The 27,242-nt window shown below is 32.4% G+C and overlaps 2 protein-coding genes across 2 annotated transcripts in view; both read left to right on the top strand.

Annotated features, from left to right (window-relative positions):
- Positions 1-9,916, top strand: part of LOC127707687 (85/88 kDa calcium-independent phospholipase A2-like) — a 30,223-nt gene extending 20,307 nt beyond the window's left edge. Inside the window, exons 11-16 of the mRNA XM_052212351.1 lie at positions 199-352; positions 980-1,130; positions 1,772-1,905; positions 2,534-2,688; positions 3,857-4,024; positions 5,903-9,916. Coding sequence (XP_052068311.1) covers positions 199-352; positions 980-1,130; positions 1,772-1,905; positions 2,534-2,688; positions 3,857-4,024; positions 5,903-6,148 — 1,008 coding nt within the window. The 3' untranslated portion in view covers positions 6,149-9,916. The remainder of the gene's footprint in view (positions 1-198; positions 353-979; positions 1,131-1,771; positions 1,906-2,533; positions 2,689-3,856; positions 4,025-5,902) is intronic.
- Positions 9,917-15,078: 5,162 nt separating this feature from the next.
- LOC127708204 (p53 and DNA damage-regulated protein 1-like) overlaps positions 15,079-27,242 on the top strand; it is a 71,748-nt gene continuing 59,584 nt past the window's right edge. Inside the window, exons 1-3 of the mRNA XM_052213054.1 lie at positions 15,079-15,122; positions 20,273-20,414; positions 21,425-21,525. Coding sequence (XP_052069014.1) covers positions 20,284-20,414; positions 21,425-21,525 — 232 coding nt within the window. The 5' untranslated portion in view covers positions 15,079-15,122; positions 20,273-20,283. The remainder of the gene's footprint in view (positions 15,123-20,272; positions 20,415-21,424; positions 21,526-27,242) is intronic.

Here is a 27,242-nt window from a genome sequence, read left to right as displayed (position 1 = left end):
TAAAAAATAACATTTCTAATGGGTGTAATCTTCATTTTTCAGAAAGTCCTAAAAAAAAAATTGACTGATCACTCTCATTGAAGTTACACAGATTAACATTTATGACTATATTGTGTATAAAAGTGTGAATATGTACAGGTCAATACAAAAGCATATAAGCTCACAATATTTAAAAGTTTACTTCAATCTTATTTGTAGGTATTGTGCCTAGATGGAGGAGGAATAAGAGGTCTGATATTAGTACAGCTATTAATAGCTATTGAAGATGTTGCGGGGATTCCTATAAAGGATTGTTTTGATTGGATATCAGGAACCAGTACTGGTGGTTTACTGGCTTTAGGGATAGCAACAGGTTCGTGAATTAATTTATCTATTAAACAATTAAGAAGTCATTGTGATGCCAATTTCTGAAATTTTTTTAGAAATATGATATATATTTCTAAAGCGTTTGACCTCTAAAAACAATTAATAGCAATAAATATTAAGATTTTTCTTTACATAAAGACTAATGGGCACCTGATATCCTATTTCTCGAACTAAAGCAGTAGTAGTAGGTGAAATGACAACTTGATTTCTTTTTCATTTATTTTAAAAGAAGTTTTATTTTACTGTTAATTTATTTTTTATTGAGGAATTGAGATTGCCATATTTCCATATTCACACAGCCCATGGTCATATTTTGGACATATTGTGTCAAGTTTGCCATATTTCCACATTCACACAGCCAATGGTAATGTTTTTGGACCTTTTGTGTCCAGTTGCCATATTTTGATATTCACACAGCCCATGGTCATATTTTTGGACCTATTGTGTCAAATTTAGAATTATGATGATAAACTGTGACATCAAACACATTCTGCTTTTAAAATTTTAAGAATATCAAAAGACCTTTTTATACAAAGCAAAAGCAGCACTTCAAAGTAAAGATTTTTTTTCTTTTCCAACCTCTTAACCATACATATACTTGATTTACATTTAGGTAAACCACTGGCTTACATGAAAGGATTATATGTTAGACTAAAGGATGAAGTATTTAAAGGTTCCAGACCATATCCTGCTGAATCATTTGAGGCCATGTTGAAGAAAGAACTGGGAGAAACTAAAGTCATGACAGATATTAAAGGACCAAAGTAAATATATATAATGATAAGCCTTGATACCATATGTATTATGTAGGAGTTCAATACCTGAAAATTTATTTTGTTTTAGTTCTTTTTTCCAGCATAATAATATATATAGCAGCAACTTTCTTTTTATTTGAATATAAAATACAAGTATTTTTTTCAGAGTGCATATAGAGATAAACCAACCTTATCTTTGTAAGGTGTACGATTTACTGTAATATGAAAAATATGGTATGCTTCAGTGAAATTGTGATTTGACAATAGATGTTTGAATAAAAAGGTCAGCAAATAGCTTAACAAGTTGAAATTTGTATATTATTATAGTCTCTGAATTGCATTGGCGTACTATCAGTTGTCAAAAATTTAAAGAAATAACAAATTTTTAACAATAATGCTGTCAAACAAAAAAACAACAAGTTACTAAAGAAGTCTATGACATGGATTTCAGGCATTGGCATGGTAGGAGTACTCACATGAAACATATCACTTTATTCAAACCACTGCCAGTTGCTGGCCATTCATGTTTCAGGTTAAATGTAGGTGTAGAAAGGGTTAAAGCAGTATGATATTAGCAGGAAGAGCAGAAAGGCTGAAAATCTCATGAAATTTTACCAATTAAAACATTTCCAATAATTATATTCTTACAGAGTGCTAGTGACTGGAGTTTTAGCAGACAGACATCCTTCACAGTTACATTTCTTTAGAACATACCATCCTACTCTTCAGACATACGAGGATGAAACCCATCCTAAAGACAGAGTAAGACCACCTCCGCCTCATGGTAAGAACAAGTATTTACCAGTTCATACACAGATAAACTATACAATTTCTATATATTACAAGAGAATGGAAGTTTTTGGAACAAAACTTGACAGAGATATTTCATAGCACAAGCAGCCTCTTATTTTATCTCTTCACCAAAAGGATGTTTTCAGGTTTTCCATAGCAAAATTAAAACTGAAGCATTCTAAATTTAAAAAAGATTGTGAATGCAATATCTCCTTCAGTTTTCATCTAATTGATTTGAAGAAGGAGAAAGACTTGACAAATTTTCTTCATCACATTTGTAGCTGTGTTCAGATCACATAATTGTTTTTTCAGTTGCTGTCATATTTAAACTAAAAAACAAAAAAGTGTGCTGGAAATAGAGAAATATTCAGACTTCTCATGAAAAATTTTCATTGTTTAAGTTATCCTAATGTCCTAAGTTGTGTGATACTGGAATTTTCTCCAGGATCGATATAAGAGGTTATAAATAACCGTAATAAGTTTGTGTATTTAAACTCTCTTTGCATGATTCAACCTGAATTTGGAAATTGCATGCTTAATTTTGATAAAGTGGCAAATGTCAAAATGCTGGGTCAGATCAAGTTGACATCACATGTTCATAAGATAATTATATTTTTCAGAGCAGTTAGTGTGGGAGGCAGCCAGATCTAGTGGTGCGGCACCAACATACTTCAAACAAGCTAGAGCATTTGTAGATGGTGGTATGATATCAAATAACCCAACTCTTGACACACTTACAGAAATCCATGAATATAACTGTGGGCTCAAACTTAGAGTAAGTTATTTTAATGGATATTCTGTATCAATAGTATATTTTGACATCACAATGTCTACAAACTTTGATTTAAACCTTTTACATGATATGCAGCTTAGAGTTGCTCACGAATACTTTTTCAAAAGTATTTATCGTTTTTCTCTTTTTTTTAGCATACCTTTAATGTTCACAGTATCAAGCATGCAAATCTGATATATGACAAAATATTGTGTAATGGATTATTTTTGCATTTGTGCACAATTTCTAAACCATTACAACATAAATCATCAGTTTGTTTCAGTTTTGTTCAGAGGTATTTAAAAAATGTATGTTCTTTAAACCAAAATTGCTTGAATGAAAGTAGAGTTAATTTAAGGTTGAATCACCAGATGCAACCTGTTTCAACACCTTAAAAAGCTAGTGGTCAATTATTTTTTGCAAACTGACCAGTTGCAAATAAATAATGTTGCATACTGTGCTGCTGACAAATAGAAATCCTACAAACTGTTTTGGTCGAGCCTGCAACTTTTTGTCGCAAAAGCAAGACATAGCGATCCTACATTCCATCGGCGTCGGCGGCCACAAATATTCACTCTGTGGTTAAAGTTTTTGAAATTTTAATAACTTTCTTAAACTATCCTGGATTTCTACCAAACTTGGACAGAAGCTTGTTTATAATCATAAGATAGTATCCAGAAGTAAATTTTGTAAAAAAAAATCCTGTTTATCCGTATTTTACTTATAAATGGACTTAGTTTTTCTGCCAGTTAACATTACATTCACTCTGTGGTTAAAGTTTTCAAAATTTAAATAACTTTCTTAAACTATCCTGGATTTGTACCAAACTTGGACAGAAGCTTGTTTATGATCAAAAGCTAGTATCTAGAAGGAAATTTTGTAAAAATTTATTTCCTGTTTTTCTGTATATTACTTATAAATGGACTTAGTTTTTCTTCCAGTTAACATTACATACAGTCTGCAGTTAAAGTTTTTAAAACATTTATTAGATTCATAAACCATCCTAGATTTTTACCAAACTTGGACAGAAGCTTCTTACAATCAAAAGATAGTATCTAGAGGAAAATTTTTAATAGTTTTTCCCCATTTTTGTTGAGCCTGCGACTAACAGCAAAAGTAGGCGAGACACTGGGTTATGCAGAACCCTTACGAATTTTTCTGTTTATTATAGAATGAAGGCCATCTTATCAAATCAATTGGATGTGTTGTATCCTTAGGCACAGGCAGGATACCAGTTATACCAGTAGAAAGTGTAGATGTTTTTAGACCTGAAGGGATTTTTGATGTAAAACGGGTTGTAACTGGATTTACTGGTCTAGTTAATATGATGATTGATCAGGTATAGTAAAAATCTTTTAGTTGATTTAAAAAATTTGTACAGAAACCTTTTTATTGAAAGATTTATTCTGTCTCTGCTATAAATCTATTATAGCTTTATAGTTGTAATTGAGCATTGTAGATATTTCACTTTTAGCTCTCTTTGTCCAAATGGCAAATGCTAGCTTTTGCTGTCACTTGACATCTATCTTCTGTTATCCCCAAGTAACCTTACAAATTTTTACCCTATTCAGAATATAAAACTTCGTACATGATTCAATCCTAATATTCAGATGTACATGTGGGTATGATTTTTTTTATTGTTTATAGTTTATTTGAAATTAAGCCTTTTTCAGAACAGGCATTGTTATGGCTACTCCTATGGCTAAACATGGTTTATTGTATCTATAAGAAACTTAGCTTATTGTTAGATCCTAATGTGCAGATGTGCATGACAGTAGGATCTTCCCATCCATAGAGAGTCATGCCTGTTTCAACTTAGAAAATTTGGCCCTGTCCAGTACTGATCTTACTTTACAATTCCTCCTACATGTTTTATTGAAGCTACACATAATTATAGATTATCAATGGTTTTTCAAAGGAGAGGGTGTTTCTCCGCTACAATCTCATCAAAGGGCGACATCCTTGAGTTTGAAAGATAGTCTGTTTATCACTGTTTTCCTAGGCAGCGTCAACGATGTAAGATCATGACGTTATACATTCACTTTCTACTCAACTAAGAAAAACCTATATCACTGGAGAAGCATTATATGAAAAATTATCACAAAAAAAGATTAAAGCAATATTTCAGAAAACAATGATAACTTGGTATATTGTTAGATCCTAATATGTAAATATGTAGGATCTACATGCATCTGAGACAACATCAAATAAAAAACAAGAAAAAGTCCAAATTTATATTATCAACTTCTTTGTATCCCTGTATTTCAGTTACTAGTTTACTCAAAGGTCAATCCCGGATGTGCGGAGTGTAAGTCCAGTTTAGCGAACAGTTCTAGTTTTGATTGGCTTATCATTAAACACCTTCACATTGAATATTTTGCAGCAATGTTTGAGCAATGATTAGAATAAATATTTCTTGGTAAATTTAAATTAATTTACCGCTATATTTATTTGGCAGTCTCAACTCTTTACATAGAATCTGTATGGACCTTACTTATGAGCTTGGAGGTGTTTTTTTTTATTTGTAAACTATATATATATATAAGCCAGCAGTTTTTAAAACTCTGCCACACTAAAAAAAAAAGATTCTCCAACAATTAATTAAAAAATTAAAAATTAATTGCAGCCATCTACAGCATTTATATTGAAGCACCCACTTTGTTACTAGAGTGAAAAAAGAGAATTGAAATAACATTCAAGGTTGTTTCAGATGGTTCAAAATGTCAAAATTTATCAGATTAAATAAAGACAAGTACACTTTTATAAAAGAGTAAATAAAACATCCAATGAGAATATTTTTACAATATTGCAGATATCAGTTCAGAATGTTAGTTGAAATCTTGCAAGATTAGACTTATTTGATATGAAAAGTTTTACTCTGCTGTATAATTTGTTAATTTTTAAAAAAAATAGAATAAAACAAAACAGTGTCAATAGGTTTGATATTTATAGAACAAGTATTTCCATTGAACCTATTAAGAAATCATAGGTTTATCCTCTACTCAGAAACAGATAAACTAGTGACGCTTATATACACCACACATGACAGGAACAATTTATGAAATTGACTTTGTGACAATCGCATTAAAAAAAAATATATTTTACAAAAAGGACTTAATTTTTGTTGAATCTTGAAAGCTGTAATGAATGTGTAACAATATTTTAATATATGATAACCTTTCCTAATTTATTTATTTGTTGAAAACTTATATTTCAGGCGACATTATCAGAAGGACCCCCTGTCAATAGATCTCGAGCCTGGTGTAGTATGTTAAACATTCCATTTTACAGATTTAGTCCAAGAATAAGTGAGGACTTTCCATTAGACTGCCATGACAACAAATCCATCATAACTATGATGTGGGAGACACAATGTTATATTGTAGCAAACAGAGAAAAGATTCAAAAATTGGGAATCTTACTTAAAAACATACATGATGCCAAACAAAAAAGTGTAAAGTAATTTGTTATTCTTACACAGTAGTCAACAAATTGGTATAACTTTTCATCTGTATCTACCTCTATTCCTAAACCACTCTTTATACATCAATATAACTTATCACTAATTTGAAGCCAAGTATTGTTCCTGCTGTTGTCATTGCCTTTATTATTGTATCAAAAACAGGAAAAGTCTTTTTGGTACAGAAGGTAGCATTAATCTATAAAACACCTTTATGAAACTAACTATATATGTGAACAAAGCTTCAACAGGAAGTGAACTTTTCGCTTCTATTTTATATTTTGATCACCACAACTTCTGTTCTCATTGTTGCCAATCTGAGACAAATGTATTGAATTTAGAGGATCATGCTTTACTAAATGTGGAACCTTTTAAAGTTTTTCATTGTTAAGGATGTTGTCACAGTAAAGGGATATCAATGATTGAATTCTTATTTATTATCTGCCACATTTGTAATCAAAATAGGCTGATTAAATCAAAATTCCTCGTGGAAAAATGTTATAAATTACCAGAGATCAAAGAAAAGTGCATGCTGTATTTTTCCAAGTTATAGTTAGATCAAAAAAAATTTTTTTAATTTAGTATATTTGTTTTCAATGAAGGGACATTCCTTTTGTGCAAATCATTCTTTTATTAAAAATGTCAAGAGAACTTTCATATCTACTCAGATTTGCCATCTTTTGCCATTCAGAACACCTAATATTTATTTTGAAGATTCCCAAACAGCAAAGGAATCAATTCAACTGTTGGAATTTAAATGTAAAGAGAACATTGACTTTCATATCTACTCAGATTTGCCATCTTTTGCCATTCAGAACACCTATGGTAATATTTATTTTGAAGATTCCCAAACAGCAAAGGAATTATTTCAACTGTTGGAATTTAAATTTTATGTAGTATGTAAACTGTTTTTAAGATGTTGATGCCACTGACATTCTTTAGTTCCTCTGTTATTTTTCTTAACTACACGGTAAATCATTCCCCTTTTGCATCGAAATGCTGTGTGAAAGTCGACTGATCTGACATGCAGTCAAGATAGAAAACAGAGAAACTGAAGGATGCCATTGGTAGAAAATTCTTAAAAACAATTTTTGATTAGTACATGATTAATTCTCACTGAAGTTGTGGTTTAAAAGTAAATCACTGTATAAGGATCCGGTAATCTACTAAAGGATTTGTATAACTATTAATGTGGTCTCAAACAATATTAAGTAGCTGCTGTAAAGAAAGGTAACTGCTGCTTAAAAGAATGATTTTCAAAAAGGAATAGCTGCAGTTAAAAAATTGATTTGATTAAATATTATTTCTTTAGATAACATTTGGAAAATGTGTCATGCAGTTTTGTGATTAGTTGCTTTTTATACCCCGACCTTTAAGTGGTCTTTGCATACTGTGTTATCCATGTCGTCCTTCCGTCCTTATGACTTACAGATCAGGTTGGTGCTTTGTTCTGGGGGATAACTGTTTTGGACATTACTGCCCTTAAGCGCAGAAAATTTCATTAAAATTGTTAGTGTTTGCACTTTTTATGACCACCGTAGTTGGAGGGGGCATTATGTGTTTCCCTTGTCTGTCAATCCATCCCGTCCGTCCTGTTTGTCGCGTACGTCCCATATATTGGTTTCCGTTCTCTAACTTTAATTTGCCTCATCCAAATGTTATGACACTTATACACAATGCTTATTGAATTTCTCAGATTTGCCATAAAAACCTAACTATAAATCAATCTTATTTTGAAATGCAAAAATTTATTAAATTTTTGGTACCGGATATTGAAATACAAGGTAAAAAAATACACACTGGAAAAATGAGAAAAAAACAGACAATACAATATTTCTTTTTTTTTTTAATTAAAGTATTGGTTTAAGTGGTTTATTTCACTCTTATTATTTGCAATTATTTCATACTTTTATTCCATACTGAGTTGTTTTATTTTGTAAGTAGATTTGTAGTTGTCAATGACAGTAAATTTTCTATTATGCACTTCATATTAATATTCTGTTGGACAAACATTTATAGAATAGAATCATGGATTTTAGAAATTGAAACTATTCTTATTTACATGCATAATATTAATCATCTCATAAATTGCCATATTTTGTAGTTTTTTAGTTAGTTTTTTAAGTATACTTGCACAATTATAAGATTAATTTGCAATATTAAGAAGTATTTTGTACTATATGGATTTTGATTGGTGCATCCATGAACTCAAAATATAAACTAAATCATCTTTGATGTCTGCAATCACAATTGATTTTCATGATTGTCATTTAACTAAATACTTTTTTTTTATTTATTATTATTATTGAATTTTAATAATCCCAGTCTAGAGATTTTGTAACTATAACATTTCTTAATTGGTATATAACTACCCTGTTTATTTTATGGTCTGTAATACCATGCTTGCCTCAAGGAATAAAACCACTAATTCATAGTCCCATTGCTTTATGCAACTGCAATTTCAAGCATTAATGGCTACTTTTTCTTAAGTTCAAGTGAAGTGGCAGTCATTTCATGTCAAAACTATACCTTATCCTGACTTGTGCTGAAAAATTCAACATACCTTTAATTGCATATTAGAGTGCACTGGTTCCCGGAAGTTTGGTAGTACGAAAACAAGTACTTCTGATCAGAACAACGGCAAATGTGACCTATCATGATTTCATATTTTTTTTTCATTATTCAAAAGAAACTTTCAGCAAGGGTTCTATAGTGATCCCAAGTCCTTAAGCTTTTATTTGATACCAAATTTACCCAAATATTTTACTTATTGACAAAGTTACAGCTATGCGTAGGAACTATTTAATTTAAGATATGCACTACTTTCATGTATGTTCTTTCTGCCTTGGCCTAAATTCTTTACCTCAAGAGTGTGGAAGTTTAAGATTCAGTTCCTAGACAGATTATTCAAATGACTTCAAAATTGACATTTTCTTATTCTTTGCATAGCAAACAGTATTTAGAAGTAAGAGCAAAATCAGAATTATTTGTCTAGATAGGATGACATGTTTCCATACAGAGATTGGATGACATATTCCCATACAGAGATAGGATGACATGTTCCCATACAGAGATAGGATGACATGATCCCATACAGACTTTTATCTAAAATCAGACTGAGCCCTTTGATCTGGTACAAAACAGGGTATATTTATTTGAAACTTAAATATTGTCATTGTGTTGAAAATCCATGTAATATTCATGGGAAATGAGTTCATAATAGGGAGAATATTGAACGTTGGACCTCTCAAGACGACACAGTGCTAATATATCTGTTTCAGAAAATCCATCAAATGGTTGCAATTGTTTACTTATAATAGGCAATTATAAAAAGTTTTTTGCTCCTATGTTCAACCATAAAAATTTCTTCATATATATTTAGATACCAATGTTGCATGATTTTAACACTTAGATCAAATACTGTAAATTCAGAAATTATTGCATGCATTTATTATTGCGATTTTTGAAAAATTAACAAAAATGCAAGTTTAACTATTGCGAATTTTGGAAAAGCTACATACAGATATATGTATTTGATATCAGAATGTGAGTTTTTATTGTTGCGATACTCAAGTAGTCGCGTTATTAGCATTAATAAAAACCTCGCAATAATTTCTGTATTTCAATATATCAAATATATTTGGTAAACTTGCATCTTTAAGTATTATGTATTTGCCAAAATATATTAACATAGCTACTTATGTGTTTTATTCTAATGACTTGTTAAATATATTTTAATTGTTGAATAGTGAATAAAATTAGTTTTTTACAGCTGCTGATTTTATCTTACATTTTATCAATCAGGTTTCTGATTAAGATGATTCTATGAGTCCTTTCCTCATGAAAATTAGACTGGACTCACCATTTTCTGGGCAGATTCATTGAGTTAAGTTTAGAAATCATTATAGAAAAAACTAGAATATGTGTCCATAAAACACCATGCCCTGCTCACACTTTCACACTTCTAAGTTCATTGAACTGCAAATTCTAGGTAAAAAATGTAATTTCGCATATAATTTTAAAAGTTCACAGTAGAATGAATATGTTTTAAATTAATGTGACCACAACTTCATTGAAGACAGCATTTTTTGTATCTTAACCAAAACCTTAAACCAAAGAATGGACTTATTTTGCACAACCACATCTCCATGAAATCATGGTCAAAAAGGTAATTTGGCATATAATTTTAAAAGTTCACATTATAATGAACATGTATAATAAGTTTCAAGTTGATGTGGTGAAAACTTGATGATAAACTTCTTTTACCAAAAACTTTGACCTGAAACAGCAGGGTCGAACTGACACACAGACCAGAAAACTTAATGCCCCCTACTTTTATAGGCTGGGCATAAAAATAGAGAGTAGTAATCTACCTAAATATAACAATGTTAATTCAAGCACGTATTATTGCAAGTTAAAGGCTTTGATTATGTTAATTTATTGTTTGGTCAAAACTGTTGACTCACCATGGCCAAAATTGAGGGGTCCCTCGATCAATATTTGAAACTACTAACTATATTTCTTCCATCAAAAATGTTTAAACTACTTATTAACATTGATTTGATGAACTTTTTAAAGGAGTTTGTTTAATCAGGGATAAAAAAGGCCATATATTTATGGTGTCATCCCTTTCTAGATGTTTTCTATAATTTGCAAATATGGAGCACATGCAAAAACCACCTGGAACATTTAACAAAGTGTCTCTGTACCAATTAACCTCACACATATTTAGGTAGTTCTTTCATTCACCTTATGTTTCATCACAAATACATGTGAAAAATTATTGTTGTTTTCATTTTAAGAATAAAATTAACTGACCAATTCCAATGATAAGATCCTTCTGTTGGTCTTAATATTGCAGCGACTATTCTATATAGTGTCAAATAATTCTTTAAATATTAAAAAAACAACGAACTGTTTAGTTAGTTTAATAGAAAAACAAAGGATATGGGGTATCCATCCATCACACAAAATCAGTATATGCACAGCAAAAAAACACAAAAAAAGCAATGGAACAGCGCTTTTATTGCTGTTCTTCATCTCAAAGTCACAGTGAGGCCTTCAACACGGAGCAAAAAAAAAAGTTTAAGACAGCCCCTAGCACCGGATTAAAACGGCCCCTAGCACCGGTTTTAGCGGAATTCTTTGCAAAAATAATTTGGATAGACTATGTAAGATGCAACACCACCTAATTGGGCCCAGTCAAAGAGGAACATACTGGAAAGTAGTACATATTTAAAACAAAATAGTTCCTACGCACAGGTGTAAATCTTAAACTATGTAGCATATATTTTAGTAGTTAAGGTATCAGATGAAAGGTGAAGGACTGGTGATCCTTGTAGAACACACAATTTAATGATAATTTTGAATAATACAAAAATGTATGAATGAATTCTAAAATTGAGGGCATATATAGCCTGTTTCTCAGATATGAAGTGCCCGGTTTGGTGTATTCAAAATCCTGGTAACTAGTGCAGTACGGTCTGATGTATAAATACAGGTATATTGATCTCGCTTCCATAAAATGTTTTGAAGTGAAAAATTTAACATGGATAGGAATGAGGAAAATAGTTTGTTCATTTGGGTTTAACAACAATTTCAGCTACCTTGGTTATATTAAAGCGGCCAGTTCTAAAACTGTTTGAGGAAGTAGGAGTCCCACAGAGAACCACAACCTTAAGCAGGAAAACTGGTGGAGGAAGCAGGAGTACCCACAGAGAACCACAACCTTCAGCAGGAAAACTGGCAATCCTTTGTCATTTAAGATCAGAGTAAAACACACCTTGCCACGAGCAGGGGTTTAACTCACAACCTCATAGTTGACAGACTAGTGATTACTTCAGATGAACTAATAAGACCAAATGACCACAGAGGCTACTCCCTCTTTAGGGTAACTGTTTAGACTACACAATTGTCTGTCAAACATTTTGGACTACACATTGTCTGCCAAGCATTTTAATGCAAAACCCAAGAATTTTATTTTTTTACCAAATAAGATCCATAATACTATTATTCATATATTCAGATTCAAGAATTTTCTAAATAAACTGCCGAAATTTACCCAAAGGTACTTAGTTTAAATAAATCTAATATAAACGGTAATAACAGTCCTTTCCTAGATTTAGATATTTCAGTTTTACACAGGAAACTCTACACTAAAATTTACGACAAAAGGGGCGATTTTTCATTCCCTATTGTTAATTTTCTCTTTTTTTGGTCTGTTATGTTTCTTTGGCACCATCTAAAGGTGTTTATATATCACAACTCGTTCGCTATGCTCGAGTTTGTTGTGACGTTTTGGATTTCAATGACGGTAATCTATGTATTACTGGTAAATTAATAAGTCAGGGATTTCTTTACCACAAATTACTTAAAACCTTTACTTAATTCTTCCATAGATACACAGATTTGGTTTGGAAGTTTGGTTGAACCTGTAGAAAACTTATTTCAAAAGGAATAGCGCATCCTAATTTTTGCTGAGATGTTGTTTACTGAGCCTGGAAATTTAGATACAATCGGAGTAAACTTATTGATCCTTTTAATAACCTTATTCTAAAAGGTTACCAATTCAACACTGTAATTAGATCTTTGAATATTGTTTTTATTGGTATTAATATTGATTTTGTTATCAGTAAATTAAAATCATACTACATATTATTTTTATATACATATGCACATTCATGGCTCTACAATCTGTCGATACCTGTATCTTGGCATTGCACAAGGTCATGTTTTTCTCTAACTGTTATTGCAGCTTTACACTAAATCCAGTGGATGTTGGATGTGAACTGATTGATATTTTAGTCTTAGATGCATGATTTTTTTATTAGTTATTGGCTTTGAACTAGCTGTCAGTAACTGTGAGTACTCTCAGATCTGTACTTTGTGTTTTTTTCTTGTGGGGATGTACAAGTACCATGCCACGTCTGGTCTGTGTTTTTGTCCATCTGATGAGTTGAGCCCTTTTCAACTGATATTTATAGTTTGTTCTTATGTTGTACTGTTACACCACTGTCCCAGGTAAGGGGAGGGTTGGCACCTTCAAACTAGTTTAACCCTGCCACATTCTGTATGTGCCTGTCCCAAGTCAGGAGCCTGTAATTCAGTGGTTGTCGCTTGTTGCTATATATCATATTTGTTTTTTACTCATTATTTTGTACATAAATCAGGCCGTTAGTTTTCTAGTTTGAATTGTTTTACATTTGTCATTTCAGGGCCTTTTATAGTTGACTATCCGGTATGGGTTTTGCTCATTGTTGAAGCCCGTACAGTGACCTATAAATGTTAATTTTTATGTCATTTGGTCTCTTGTGGAGAGTTGTCTCATTGGCAATCATACCACATCTTCTTATTTTTATATCAATGGCTATAAAAATCCTCCAGGTTTCAAAAGCTTTCAAGTATTGATCTTCAGAATTAAAACTGTAAGATCTTCTTTAAAACCCAATGAGGAGTCTGTGACAATGACAAAATATGGCTGCTAATGATTGCTAATTCATCTGGTCACCTGGGAACCTAAAACAATAATAATCTGGTAGTCAAATAATGCCACCGTTAAATTATGCTTGCTTCTAGATACTGGTTAGCTTCCTATGATAGTCATTTCTGCTCATTGAATAGTACCATCCAAAAAAACTGAAGGATAGGAAAAAAAGATTTTTAGATTTGTTTCTCTCAGCATTGAGTTTTATAAAATATTGCAATATTGTACAAGTAAAATACTTTTTAGGACTTTTACAAGGGTATATACTGTTAATACACTTTATTTAATAAAATTTAGTTGACAAACCATAATTAACAGCATCACATTTATAAAAAACATACACACACAAGCAAACACAACGAAAAACATGATTAATGAAACAAATATTAAAGTTACTTTAAAATTGATATTTGCTGCTTGTCCTCTAAGCAACCAGCATTAAGGAGTAAGAGCAAAGACGGGTCAGCTTGGAGTCAGAATAATGTGTCCAGTAGGATGACATGTCTTCCTGCGGACTGTTACCTTATGAAATAGCATGTTAAAAACCCAGCTCAGGGTGTCTTCCTACTACAAAGCAGGGTTAATATTCATATTACATTAACATATGTTCTCGTCCTGAATATGCATTTAATTTGCCTATAGAAGTTTAACAGCGATCCATCATCATCATTACAGACTGTTGTTAGCCAGCAAAGAGCATTGAATGATGGTACAAATAGTTCTTTTTCTTTATCATTCAATTGTCATAATTTTACTCACCAACAGTATCTTTATTACTCCTATGTATTGAAAGTCAGAAGGTCAGTAAGAATATTTCCTATTATACTGTACAGCAATGATCTAAAATGCTTTACCAGTTGATCAGTTTGTAGAGATGAATTTAAACTGCAATTTGGTAAAACATTTTAGCAATTGGTATTGCAATAGGATAAGGCCCATTGAATATGCACAGTAATACAATGTATATTTTGTCTAGACTTTCATTACATGTGGAACATTTTAGTGTTTTTTTATTTTGTTTTTAAGTAGATCACTTGCTAGTGATTACTTTATTCCCAACATTACAATAGATACAGAAGTAGTTGCTTGCAGCACCATTATGATAAAAATTTATGGTTAGTACTGGCCTGATTAGACATGCAACCTTGAGACCTAATGGAGCTCTCTAAGGGACTAAGCTAAAGAAGATCATGCTTAATTCAACCAAGTAAGGCTCCCTTTATACCTTCAAGTATACAACACTTGGAGACACTGAAGGTTCATTTAAATCAACAGTTGAACTAAATATGTCTTTATGAATATGCAAAGAACTGGTATATATTTAACAATTCATTTAACATTTCTGATTTGTGCAAAATCACAATAGAAATAGTTCAGCTGCACATTCTTGGTTACATTGTGATTGTCACATCAAGAGAGAATAACTCTAACTGTTTTTATTTAGAGTTATCTCCCATAGAAAATGGCAGCCTCCATGAACAGAATTTGTTAAGGGTAAAAATATGATTTTAAGCAATTTATAGGCGTATTTCAGGAGTGCTACACACTAAAACTTGAGGGAAACGACGAAAGTTTTTCGATAATTTGAATTGTACACATTACTCTCAGATGACAATGTTTAGAATTGGTGTAAATTGACGTTTTTCGGCCTTCTTTTACTGTAAAGTGTTATTATGTACCTGCACTACATGTCCTCTATGTGAATTTTTTACTGTGACATCCTTGTATAAATCAAGAAATATATTCTTAAATGATAGTTTCCAAAGGTTTCATAATTTGTCTAATCTAATTAAAACCCCCAAAATTTCTATATTTGTATGATGACGAATGAAGATTTAAAGATTTCAATATTATTCATCCTGTTTGTCATTTATTTTAGTACAGAGACTATTGTACTATTTAAAAGAACAATGTTTTCATTAACCTGGAAAGACAAACAATATTGAGGATTAAGATTTTTTTTGTCTGGTTTGATACACTAACTGAACAAGTTTTTGTAGTGATACTTTAATCCCTTTTGGGATTCTGTGTGTGGAGCAATTTTCTGATTGGCCTCTGAGGACGGCAAAATAAAAAATTGCTCCAGACACAGAATCCCAAAAGGGATTAGTGATACTTATGTTGATGAGTCCTTGCATCATTATAAAATATAAAAAGTGGTATGATTGCAAATGAGACAATTCTCCACCAGAGACCAAATGACATAGAAGTTAACAACTATAGGTCACCATATGGTCTCCAACAATGAGTAAAACCCATACTGCATAGCAAGCTATAAAAGGCCCTGAAATGACAAATATGAAACAATTAAAACGAGAAAATTAAAGGCCTGATTTATGTACAAAAAAATAAATGAAAAACAAATATGATATACAGCAACAAATGACAACCACTGAATTACAGGCTCCTGACTTAGGACAGGCACATACAAAATGAGGAGGGGTTAATCATGATTGCGGGCGAAGAACATTTAAAAAGAAAATCATGTATCTAAGACTAATTGAACAATTACTTCCAATGGGATTAGTGTGAAGACCTCGTTAACAGTCAGAGAAAAACATGATCTTGTGCAATGCCAAAATATAGGTATAGACAGAATGTCAAGCACAATATTGTGACCAACATATCAAAGTGATAAAAAGAAAAATCTGGGCAAACTCTTTTTAATTTACTTGCCCTTTTAATTGTATAAGGCTGAAAAGTGTTCACATACTTGCTTATGTATATATGCTAGATACTTTAGATAAATTGATGCATCTTTAGCTACTGTCCAGCATATCACTGTGTCCTGCATAAAACATTGTCCGTAACATCATTGTGTCAATCACAATACTTTGTCCAGCATAAAATGTTGTCCATAACATCATTGTGTCAATCACAATACTTTGTCCAGTATATCAATGTGTCCAGCATAAAACATTGTCCATAACATCATTGTGTCCAGCATAATACTTTGTCCAGTACATCACTGTGTCCAGCATAAAACATTGTCCATAAATTCATTGTGTCAATCACAATACTTTGTCCAGTACATCACTGTGTCAAGAACAATACTTTGTCCAGTACATCACTGTGTCAAGCACAATACATTTTCCAGTACATCACTGTGTCAAGCACAATACTTTATCCAGTACATCATTGTGTCCAGCACAATACTTTGTCCAGTACATCCTGGTGCCAAGCACAATACTTTATTCAGTACATCACTGTGTCCAGCATAAAACATGGTCCATAACATCCTTGTGTCAAGCACAATACTTTGTCCAGTACATCACTGTGTCCAGCATAAAACGTTGTCCATAACATCATTGTGTCAAGCACAATACTTTGTCCAGTACATCACTGTGTCAAGCATAAAACGTTGTCCATAACATCATTGTGTCCAGCACAATACTTTGTCCAGTACATCACTGTGTCCAGCATAAAACGTTGTCCATAACATCATTGTGTCAAGCACAATATTTCGTCCAGTTCATCCCTGTGTCAAGCACAATACTTTGAGCAGCACATCACTTTGTCAAGCACAATACTTTGTCCAGTGCATCACTGTGTCAAGCACAATACTTTGTCTAGTACATCATTGTGTCAAGCACAATACTTTATCCAGTACATCATGGTGTCAAGCACAATACTTTGTTCAGTACATCACTGTGTCAAGCACAATACTTTGGACATAACATCATTGTGTCCAGCACAATACTTTGTCCAGTACATCGCTGTGTCAAGCATAAAACATTGTCCATACCATCATTGTGTCAAGCTCAATACTTTGTCCAGTACATCACTGTGTCAAGCATAAAACGTTGTCCATAACATCATTGTGTCCAGCACAATACTTTGTTCAGTACATCACTGTGTCAAGCACAATACTTTGTCCATAACATCATTGTGTCCAGCACAATACTTTGTCCAGTACATCACTGTGTCCAGCATAAAACATTGTCCATAACATCATTGTGTCAAGTACAATACTTTGTTCAGTACATCACTGTGTCCAGCATAAAACATCATCCATAACATCATTGTGTCAAGCACAATATTTTGTCCAGTACATCACTGTGTCAAGCACAATACTTTGTCTAGTACATCATTGTGTCCAGCACAATACTTTATCCAGTACATCATGGTGTCAAGCACAATACTTGTTCAGTACATCATTGTGTCAAGCACAATACATTGTCCATAACATCATTGTGTCCAGCACAATACTTTGTCCAGTAAATCACTGTGTCCAGCATAAAACATTGTCCATAACATCATTGTGTCAATCACAATACTTTGTCCAGTACATCACTGTGTCAAGAACAATACTTTGTCCAGTACATCACTGTGTCAAGCACAATACATTTTCCAGTACATCACTGTGTCAAGCACAATACTTTATCCAGTACATCATTGTGTCCAGCACAATACTTTGTCCAGTACATCCTGGTGCCAAGCACAATACTTTATTCAGTACATCACTGTGTCCAGCATAAAACATGGTCCATAACATCCTTGTGTCAAGCACAATACTTTGTCCAGTACATCACTGTGTCCAGCATAAAACGTTGTCCATAGCATCATTGTGTCAAGCACAATACTTTGTCCAGTACATCACTGTGTCAAGCATAAAACGTTGTCCATAACATCATTGTGTCCAGCACAATACTTTGTCCAGTACATCACTGTGTCCAGCATAAAACGTTGTCCATAACATCATTGTGTCAAGCACAATATTTCGTCCAGTTCATCCCTGTGTCAAGCACAATACTTTGAGCAGCACATCACTTTGTCAAGCACAATACTTTGTCCAGTGCATCACTGTGTCAAGCACAATACTTTGTCTAGTACATCATTGTGTCAAGCACAATACTTTATCCAGTACATCATGGTGTCAAGCACAATACTTTGTTCAGTACATCACTGTGTCAAGCACAATACTTTGGACATAACATCATTGTGTCCAGCACAATACTTTGTCCAGTACATCGCTGTGTCAAGCATAAAACATTGTCCATACCATCATTGTGTCAAGCTCAATACTTTGTCCAGTACATCACTGTGTCAAGCATAAAACGTTGTCCATAACATCATTGTGTCCAGCACAATACTTTGTTCAGTACATCACTGTGTCAAGCACAATACTTTGTCCATAACATCATTGTGTCCAGCACAATACTTTGTCCAGTACATCACTGTGTCCAGCATAAAACATTGTCCATAACATCATTGTGTCAAGTACAATACTTTGTTCAGTACATCACTGTGTCCAGCATAAAACATCATCCATAACATCATTGTGTCAAGCACAATATTTTGTCCAGTACATCACTGTGTCAAGCACAATACTTTGTCTAGTACATCATTGTGTCCAGCACAATACTTTATCCAGTACATCATGGTGTCAAGGACAATACTTGTTCAGTACATCATTGTGTCAAGCACAATACATTGTCCATAACATCATTGTGTCCAGCACAATACTTTGTCCAGTACATCACTGTGTCCAGCATAAAACATTGTCCATAACATCATTGTGTCAAGCACAATTCTTTGTCCAGTACATCACTGTGTCAAGCATAAAAGGTTGTCCATAACATCATTGTGTCCAGCACAATACTTTGTTCAGTACATCACTGTGTCAAGCACAATACTTTGTCCATAACATCATTGTGTCAAGCACAATACTTTGTCCAGTACATCACTGTGTCCAGGATAAAACATTGTCCATAACATCATTGTGTCAAGCACAATACTTTGTCCAGTACATCACTGTGTCCAGCATAAAACATCGTCCATAACATCATTGTGTCAAGCACAATATTTTGTCCAGTACATCACTGTGTCAAGCACAATACTTTGTCCAGTACATCACTGTATCAAGCACAATACATTGTCCAGTACATCACTGTGTCCAGCACAATACTTTGTCCAGTACATCACTGTGTCAAGCTCAATACTTTGTCCAGTACATTACTGTGTTAAGAACAATACTTTGTCCAGTTCATCCCTGTGTCAAGCACAATACTTTGTCAAGTTCATCCCTGTGTCAAGCAGAATACTTTGTCCAGTACATCACTGTGTCCAGCACAATACATTGTCCAGTACATCACGGTGTCAAGCACAATACTTTGTCCAGTACATTACTGTGTTAAGAACAATACTTTGTCCAGTTCATCCCTGTGTCAAGCACAATACTTTGTCCAGTTCATCCCTGTGTCAAGCACAATACTTTGTCCAGAACATCACTGTGTCCAGCACTATTCATCGTCCAGTTCATCCCTGTGTCAAGCACAATACGTTGAGCAGTACATCACTTTGTCAAGCACAATACTTTGTCCAGTTCATCCCTGTGTCAAGCACAATACTTTGTCCAGTACATCACTGTGTCGAGCACAATACTTTGTCCAGTAAATCACTGTGTCAAGAACAATACTTTGTCCAGTACATCACTGTGTCAAGCAACTCACAATTTATATTTTGATAACATTATTTCTTTGCACTATTTCCTTTTGTTATAAACAATCTCACATTTTTACCTGTTGTCCAACAATTGCAATCATGAATTGATGCAAAATTTCTTAATTTACTATAGTCTGTGCAGCTGCTTGAGGTCTTTTTTTTTATAGAAATTTAGTAACATATATGATTTATTCTTCCAGAGTAAGTTATAATGGAAATTGCTTCAGACAAAGTTTTGCCATATTTAACACAAGTAGAACAGGTTGCAGAAGAAATTTTGGCTGACAAACATCAGATGGTTGATTTGGATAGGAGACGACAAAAAACAAGGGAGGCTCTTAGGTATTTTACACAAAAACTTTATGACATTTTCACTGGTTATATTATAACTAGTTTCACAGTATGAATCCTGAAAACGTAAAAATGTTTCCATAATCATTATAATCACTTTTCCTGTTTACTTATAAGTGATTTGTCAAATATTTTTGGCACAAGCCTACTTTGTTTAGTTTTTTTGTCCAGCGTACAATAGTATGGGGGAATATGTTTTCTGGTTTGTTCATCTGTCTGCTCGTCCATCTGCTGGTCCATCATGTATCAGGTAAAAGTTTTTGGTAAAGGTAGTTAACCATGAAATTGTCACATCAAATTGAAAGTAAATGAACTTGTTCTGTATAATTTTTTTTAAATATAGGCCAAATTAAGGTATTGACCTAGACTTCAGGGTTCACTGATCATGGAAATGTGATAATGCAAATTGGGCATGTTGTCCTATGGACACATATTCTTGTTTATTATTGTAAAAAGGTAAGTGAGCCAACTTAGTCATGTTTATATGATAATTTGAGTAAAAATGACTGAAATTCAATTATTTTGAAGGTCACAAATATGAATATCTTGGATGATTTCTTTGATTTGAATCAATTTTCACCAAATCAATTTAAAAAGTTGTTTTGAGAAAAATAGATTTTGAGATCTAAATAATGATTCAATTACCGTACTGATAAGTCTAATAGTTTATTACATCCAGGTCATTTGGTCTCAAATGGATAGTTGTCTCATTTGCACTCATACCACATCTCCTTTTTGATACTACAAATGTAATTTCATATTGTTTTTTGGAGAATGTGATGTTGTTATAAACCGATTTTGAAAGTTTTTGTTTATTTAACAGCTTTGGCGCTTTAGAGCTTGACATATTCTATAGACACCAACTGTCTAATGTTGTTGACCTGTAGATGTCTAAGACAATGTGTGTTTATGGGTTGCTGCCTCATTCATGTATACCACACACATCCTTGTATTCATATTACATTGTATGGAGAGTACCTTTTATTTTTTTACTTTTGCAGGGTTCTACAGAAAGACAAAACCACCGAAAAGAATTGGGTTTGTTTTGGGAACCAGTTTATAAAGCTTCCAAAGAAAGATACAAAGAAGCTTTTAGATCAAGGTTTGTAAATATAGTTTGCTTCCTTGATGTTGATGCACATTTCCCACATTTTCTCTGAATTGAACATTTTTGAAAACATTTTAAGTAAAACATGTTACTTAATTTAGTGTTTATGGGTCAGAATAAATAACCAGGCCATTATTACTGTCTTTGTGACAAAAATAACCAAATTTCAAATCTTCAAATCACTATGAGAGTTGAAACAAACAGTCATTAAGTTATTTCAAATGTTTTGTTATATATAAATCTTTTTTTATATGCATTACAGGAAAGCCATTGAAATATTTATTTAATACTTTATTATACTAGTAGTCTGGGTGAATTTATTGATATTGCTTTTAAAAATATGATTTATTAATCATAATTAATATTAAGTTTTTAAATGGTAAATACATTTTGCAGAATCATTACAAATCAAGTGATGCTTAATGCCTTCAGGATTTTATTGTCAAGAATTTCACTGAAATTTTTTTGTAAAATAGAAAGGAGTAGGGGCAATAAAGCCCTTAATTGGCCCAAATATTAGTGTAAATTGAAAAGTTTTCATACATATTCCTAAACCTCCCCCAACTACACTGAGGTACAAGGTGTTCAGAAAATAAAAAATTTCAAATTTAAGAGTTGCCATGGCAACAAACCATGACAAAATTTATATATTATGTAAAATTTCTTTATTTTCCTTGTTTTACGTCAACTTTAAGTATATATTAGATCGGAAAAGTATGTGCGTACCCAAGAAACAACTTTATATTTGGTAAGATTATGTCAATAGTTATTATAAAGCTTCTTTAAAATTATTTTGTTGTTTCTTGCCTGAGCACGATGTTTCCATAAAGAAAATAATGATGGAAAACTGCATAAACTCTGCATTTTTCTTTGTTTTTGTGAAAATGGTGCATATTATGACCTTATTGTGACGTCATAACATCAAAAACCTTATGCAATTTGATTTTACGCATTTCCAAACATTATGTGCAAATTTGAAACAGATCCCAACAAGAATGTGTCCATAATACACAGATGCCCCACTTGCACTATCATTTTCTATGTTCAGTGGACCATGAAATTGGGGTCAAATCTCTAATTTACCATTAAAATTCGAAAGATCATATCATAGGGAACATGTGTACTTAGTTTTAAGTTGATTGGACTTCAACTTCATCAAAAACTACCTTGACCAAAAACTTTAACCTGAAGCGGGACAGAAGGACGGACAACTGGACGGACGAACGAATGGACGCACAGACCAGAAAACATAATGCCCCTACTGCTATCGTAAGTGGGGCATAAAATTCTGTTTTCTTGGGCCAAAACCAGGCCTTAATGCCCTACTCCTTTGGAAGCAATGCAAATTCCTAAGCCAGACAAGAGACAGGGATTTTTTTGTACGTCAATACACAATAGGACTGATCTATCCCTGTTTGTATCGAAGATAGTAAATCCAACAATGAAAACAGAATTACAAAGCATTACATTAATGTTTTGTAGTTGTCTTTACAATGAAGATAATTTAGCTTGGTTGATAAACCAATTTTAGATATGGCATGGAAGATCTCCCTATAGTAACTTGTCTTTACAGGAGAATCACAAGATGACATTTTCAGTTGTTATTTATTATTACAACCTTCATATTGATTATTATGGAACTATAATATAATGAAAAAGAGGTGTAATTAGTTAAAAGACAAATGAGTTAAAACAACATGCCTTATGAGTTCATTGGGGACCAAGATATGTTGATAAGTGAAGAAAATTCAACCTCCTTTAAAGAAAAGATATCTTGTATAGTGATATTAATACATTGCAAATGGGAGAGTCTACCATCTTACCGGTAAGTTAAAAGAAGTGCAACACTTTATTAGTCCCCAACCGTCTGTCTGTCTGTCTGTCTGTCCATCTGTCTGTCCATCTGTCAGCACGGCAAATCAGTTTTCCAGACTTTTTTTCTTCATGCTTGAAGATATTGATTTAATATTTGGTTTATTGATTTATCATGACAAGTTACAGGTCAAGTTCAATTTTGATGATTTTAGCTTTTCTCTTTGTTCAGTTAAAGCCCTTAAAAAATACTTATTAATTAGTAGATTTCTGTTCAAAGGGAAATAACTCATTTTTTAAAAGGATTTAAAAAACAAAATGACATTTTGGATTTTTTTCCTTTTCTTTGGTAAATTGTTTTTAGAATTTAGTGGTAGGTTTGTTTGTCATTCTTGAAGATATTGATTTGATAATTAGTACATATAGTATAGTTTAATCATGACAAGTTACAGATCAAGTTGGAATTTTGTTCCAGTCTGATAATTTTGTGCAGAGTTTTGGTCTTTGGGCATAGAATATTCGGGGCCTCGGTGGCCGAGTGGTCCAAGTAGTTACTACTGTAATTACTAGCCAGTCAGCACTGAGGTTGTGAGTTCGAACCCCGCTCAAGCGGATGCACTCAACTCCAATCGTAATTGACTAGGATTGTCAGTTTACCTATCGAAGGTCTGTGGTTTTCTCCGGGCACTCCGGCTTCCTCCACCAATAAAAACTGGCTGCCACGAAATAGCCCAAAAGCGGTGCTTAAAAGTGGCGTTAAAACATCATAGAAAATTCACTTAAATAATCAGTTTTCAACAGTTTTTTTCGTCATGCTTGAAGATTTTGACTTGATACTTTTATGTAGTTTACACCATGACAAGTTATAGATCAAGTTAAAATTTCGTTCCATTGCAATGAATTTGTAACCGGTAGGGGACTATGTATTGCCATGCAATACTCACAGAATGCTTGTTAATGGTATGGTATCCAGTTTTGATTGAATTGATGTCTTGTTTAATATATAAATCAAACCATCAGTTTATCCTGGAATGACTGTCTTTATAATAATGTATGCTGCACAGGTTATTTTTTGTCTCGCATAAGACAAATTGCAGAATAAGTGACATTGGGATGCTAATGCAGCGGCAGTTGTTGCGTCTGTGGCCTTGTCAAGTATTTTTTATAAAGCTTTGTATTTTAGAAGGTAGAAGACCTGGATGCTTCATACTTTATATATAGATGCCTAATGTTCTGCATAGTTTTTTAGTCAGACATATTTCTCACTATGATTAATAAAATATTTATATTTGGTGTGTGGAATCCTTGCAAGCACAACATGTCCATAAGACAAGGTTCACTTGAACTTGATTTCATTTCATGGATCAGTGATCAAGGTTAAGTTTTCAAGGTCAAGTCTTTATCTCAGATACTATAGGCAAAAAGTCAACTATATGCATGATTGTTAAGTATACATGTCTGTCTGGTAGGGTTGTGTCTTACCTTGACTTTATTTTCTTGTTTAAGGTAGCTGGGGTGTCTTCCTCCATCTTGGATTTTGAAATAGCAGATAACGATCGTTAATATAGAAAATTATGTGTTTTATCATATTTTTCGGCTGTATTTTACAAAATACAGAATATTTTTGTTTGATTCATTTTGTTTTCAACTTTGCCACATAAGGGGGAGATAACTCAGATAAAGTAACTTTTATAATAGAATGTGTTTTGAATTTACCTATTTTATTATGTAGCAAAAAAAGGAGTCCCGTGAGCCCATTTTTGCGATTTCTTATCTGAAAGCATATCATTAAAGCTATAAACAGGCTATTATTTGAACTTGGAATTATTTTTAATTATGGAATTTGCACTATTTCTTGTGCTTGAAATTTTTAATGAATTCCATGCTTATTCTGTATTATAATGTTCTGGACCATATCTAATGTTAGAGTACTATGTTAAACCATATTTCTGTACAAAGGGAGATAACTCATTTTTAAAAAGACATTCTTTGTTAAATTATTTGAAGAATATTTTGGCAGCTTTGTTTGTTATTTAGTATAAACTAATTTTCTGAATGCTATATATATATAAAAAAAAATTATGAAGAGAAATCCTTTAATTAGATAATAATCTATTTTTATTAATGAATATATTTCAATACATTACATTGTGTAGATAAAAGTTGTTGACATTTTATAGATAAGTTACAAATCTATATTAGTTTGTGACAAATGAAAGAAAAAATATTTGGAACTATTAATTATATTTGATTATAATTTGAAAATAGATATACACTGTATTACATCATACCTAATTTTAGAGAACTATTAATCATATCTGATGTTTTTTTCATAATGCTTATAATATATTGTATTGATAATTGGTATATATATAGTTTTATCATGACAAGTTACAGATCAAGTTCAAATTTTTGTTTCGGTCTAATAATTTTGTGCAGAGTTATGGTCCTTGGACTTGAAAAATTCATGTATATAATCAGTTTTCCTCACTGTTTTTAGTCATGCTTGAAGATATTGACATGATATTTACTTTTTGTTTACACCATGACAAGTTATAGAACAAGTTAGCATTTTGTTCCATAATAATGAATTTAAATCCGGTAGGGGACTATGTATTGCCATGCAATACTCTCAGAATGCTTGTTATTTTTCAATTTTACAACACTAATATTTAGTCATCAGCTTGACAGTAATTAATTTTAATGTGTGAGCATTTTGGGATCTGTCAAGACACCTACTTCCTGTTTGTGTATACTTTGAATTTTTCAATATGTTGAATGAGGTTAGAATTTTTTGTCACACTTTTCTCAAGTACTTATTGAACAGAATAACATATTTGGTCTGCAGCTTGACAGTGATGAATTGTAATGTGTGAGTCAGTGTGAGCACTTTTGGGATCTGTTAGTCAATTCTTCCTGTTTTCTGATTCTTTGAATTATTAGTGGGGGTATGCTCAGCCAGACAAACATGCATTCTTGTTACACATGTGTTGTTATATATTAATGCTATTGTACTCTATATTTTCATTGTATGATAACTAGTACATTGTTGTTCACAAACAATGGGAAACTTAGCATTTGCATCCAAAGGTAGCTTTCACAAAGTAATTCTAAGCTATTGATAGACTAAAACTGGGGAAAATTTGGGTTTCCTGATATTATCTCTCAAACCATATGTCCAACTTTTACAAAACTTAGATTAAGACTTCCCGTTTGAAAGAATAACACTCCTGTAGATGTTTAGGTCAGTAGGTAAAAGGTCAAGGTCACAGTACTTACTTTCCATCATTTGACTTAAATTGTAAGCATACTTAACAGACTTCATCACCGAGAGAAAAATAGTACCTGACTGTTTCTCTTCTACAAATCCATAAAGATGGCAACTTGGCTGATGAACCTATGGTGTGTCTGGAATCTTATTATATATAAGAATACTTAAATGCTTTCAGTAACTAACTCACTTTGATTTGAATTGACTGCTGAAATATTCTTCCATGTTTGAAATTCAGCTCATCATGATTAGCCAAATAATCTCATTAAACATATTGTTTTGAATATTGATAATGTTTGCTGGAAATAATAAACAATATAGATTTAATTTTCTTGATGTCTTTAAGCAGACAGTAAATACAATTGGGACATGTTACATGATAGGTTATGTGTTAACTTTATGGTTCTAACAAGACTAATTCTGAACATGGGATTCATGATATTAGTTAAATATAATGTCATAAGTCAAAACATGTACTGATGATATGAAAAGTAAATTAAAATAAAGTATTCCAAAGCAACCCATGGGGAAAATGAATAGACATTTCTAAATGAAATTCTTCAAAGCTTGTATGTTAAAAGTTCATTTTACCAAGTTGCAATTAATATCTTTTAGCACTAAAAAACTA

Source organism: Mytilus californianus, unplaced genomic scaffold (assembly GCF_021869535.1).
Source record: "Mytilus californianus isolate M0D057914Y unplaced genomic scaffold, xbMytCali1.0.p SCAF_7, whole genome shotgun sequence".
Taxonomy (NCBI): domain Eukaryota; kingdom Metazoa; phylum Mollusca; class Bivalvia; order Mytilida; family Mytilidae; genus Mytilus; species Mytilus californianus.
The sequence above is the reverse complement of the archived record's forward strand: the minus strand, read 5'-3'. Positions and strand labels throughout refer to the sequence as shown.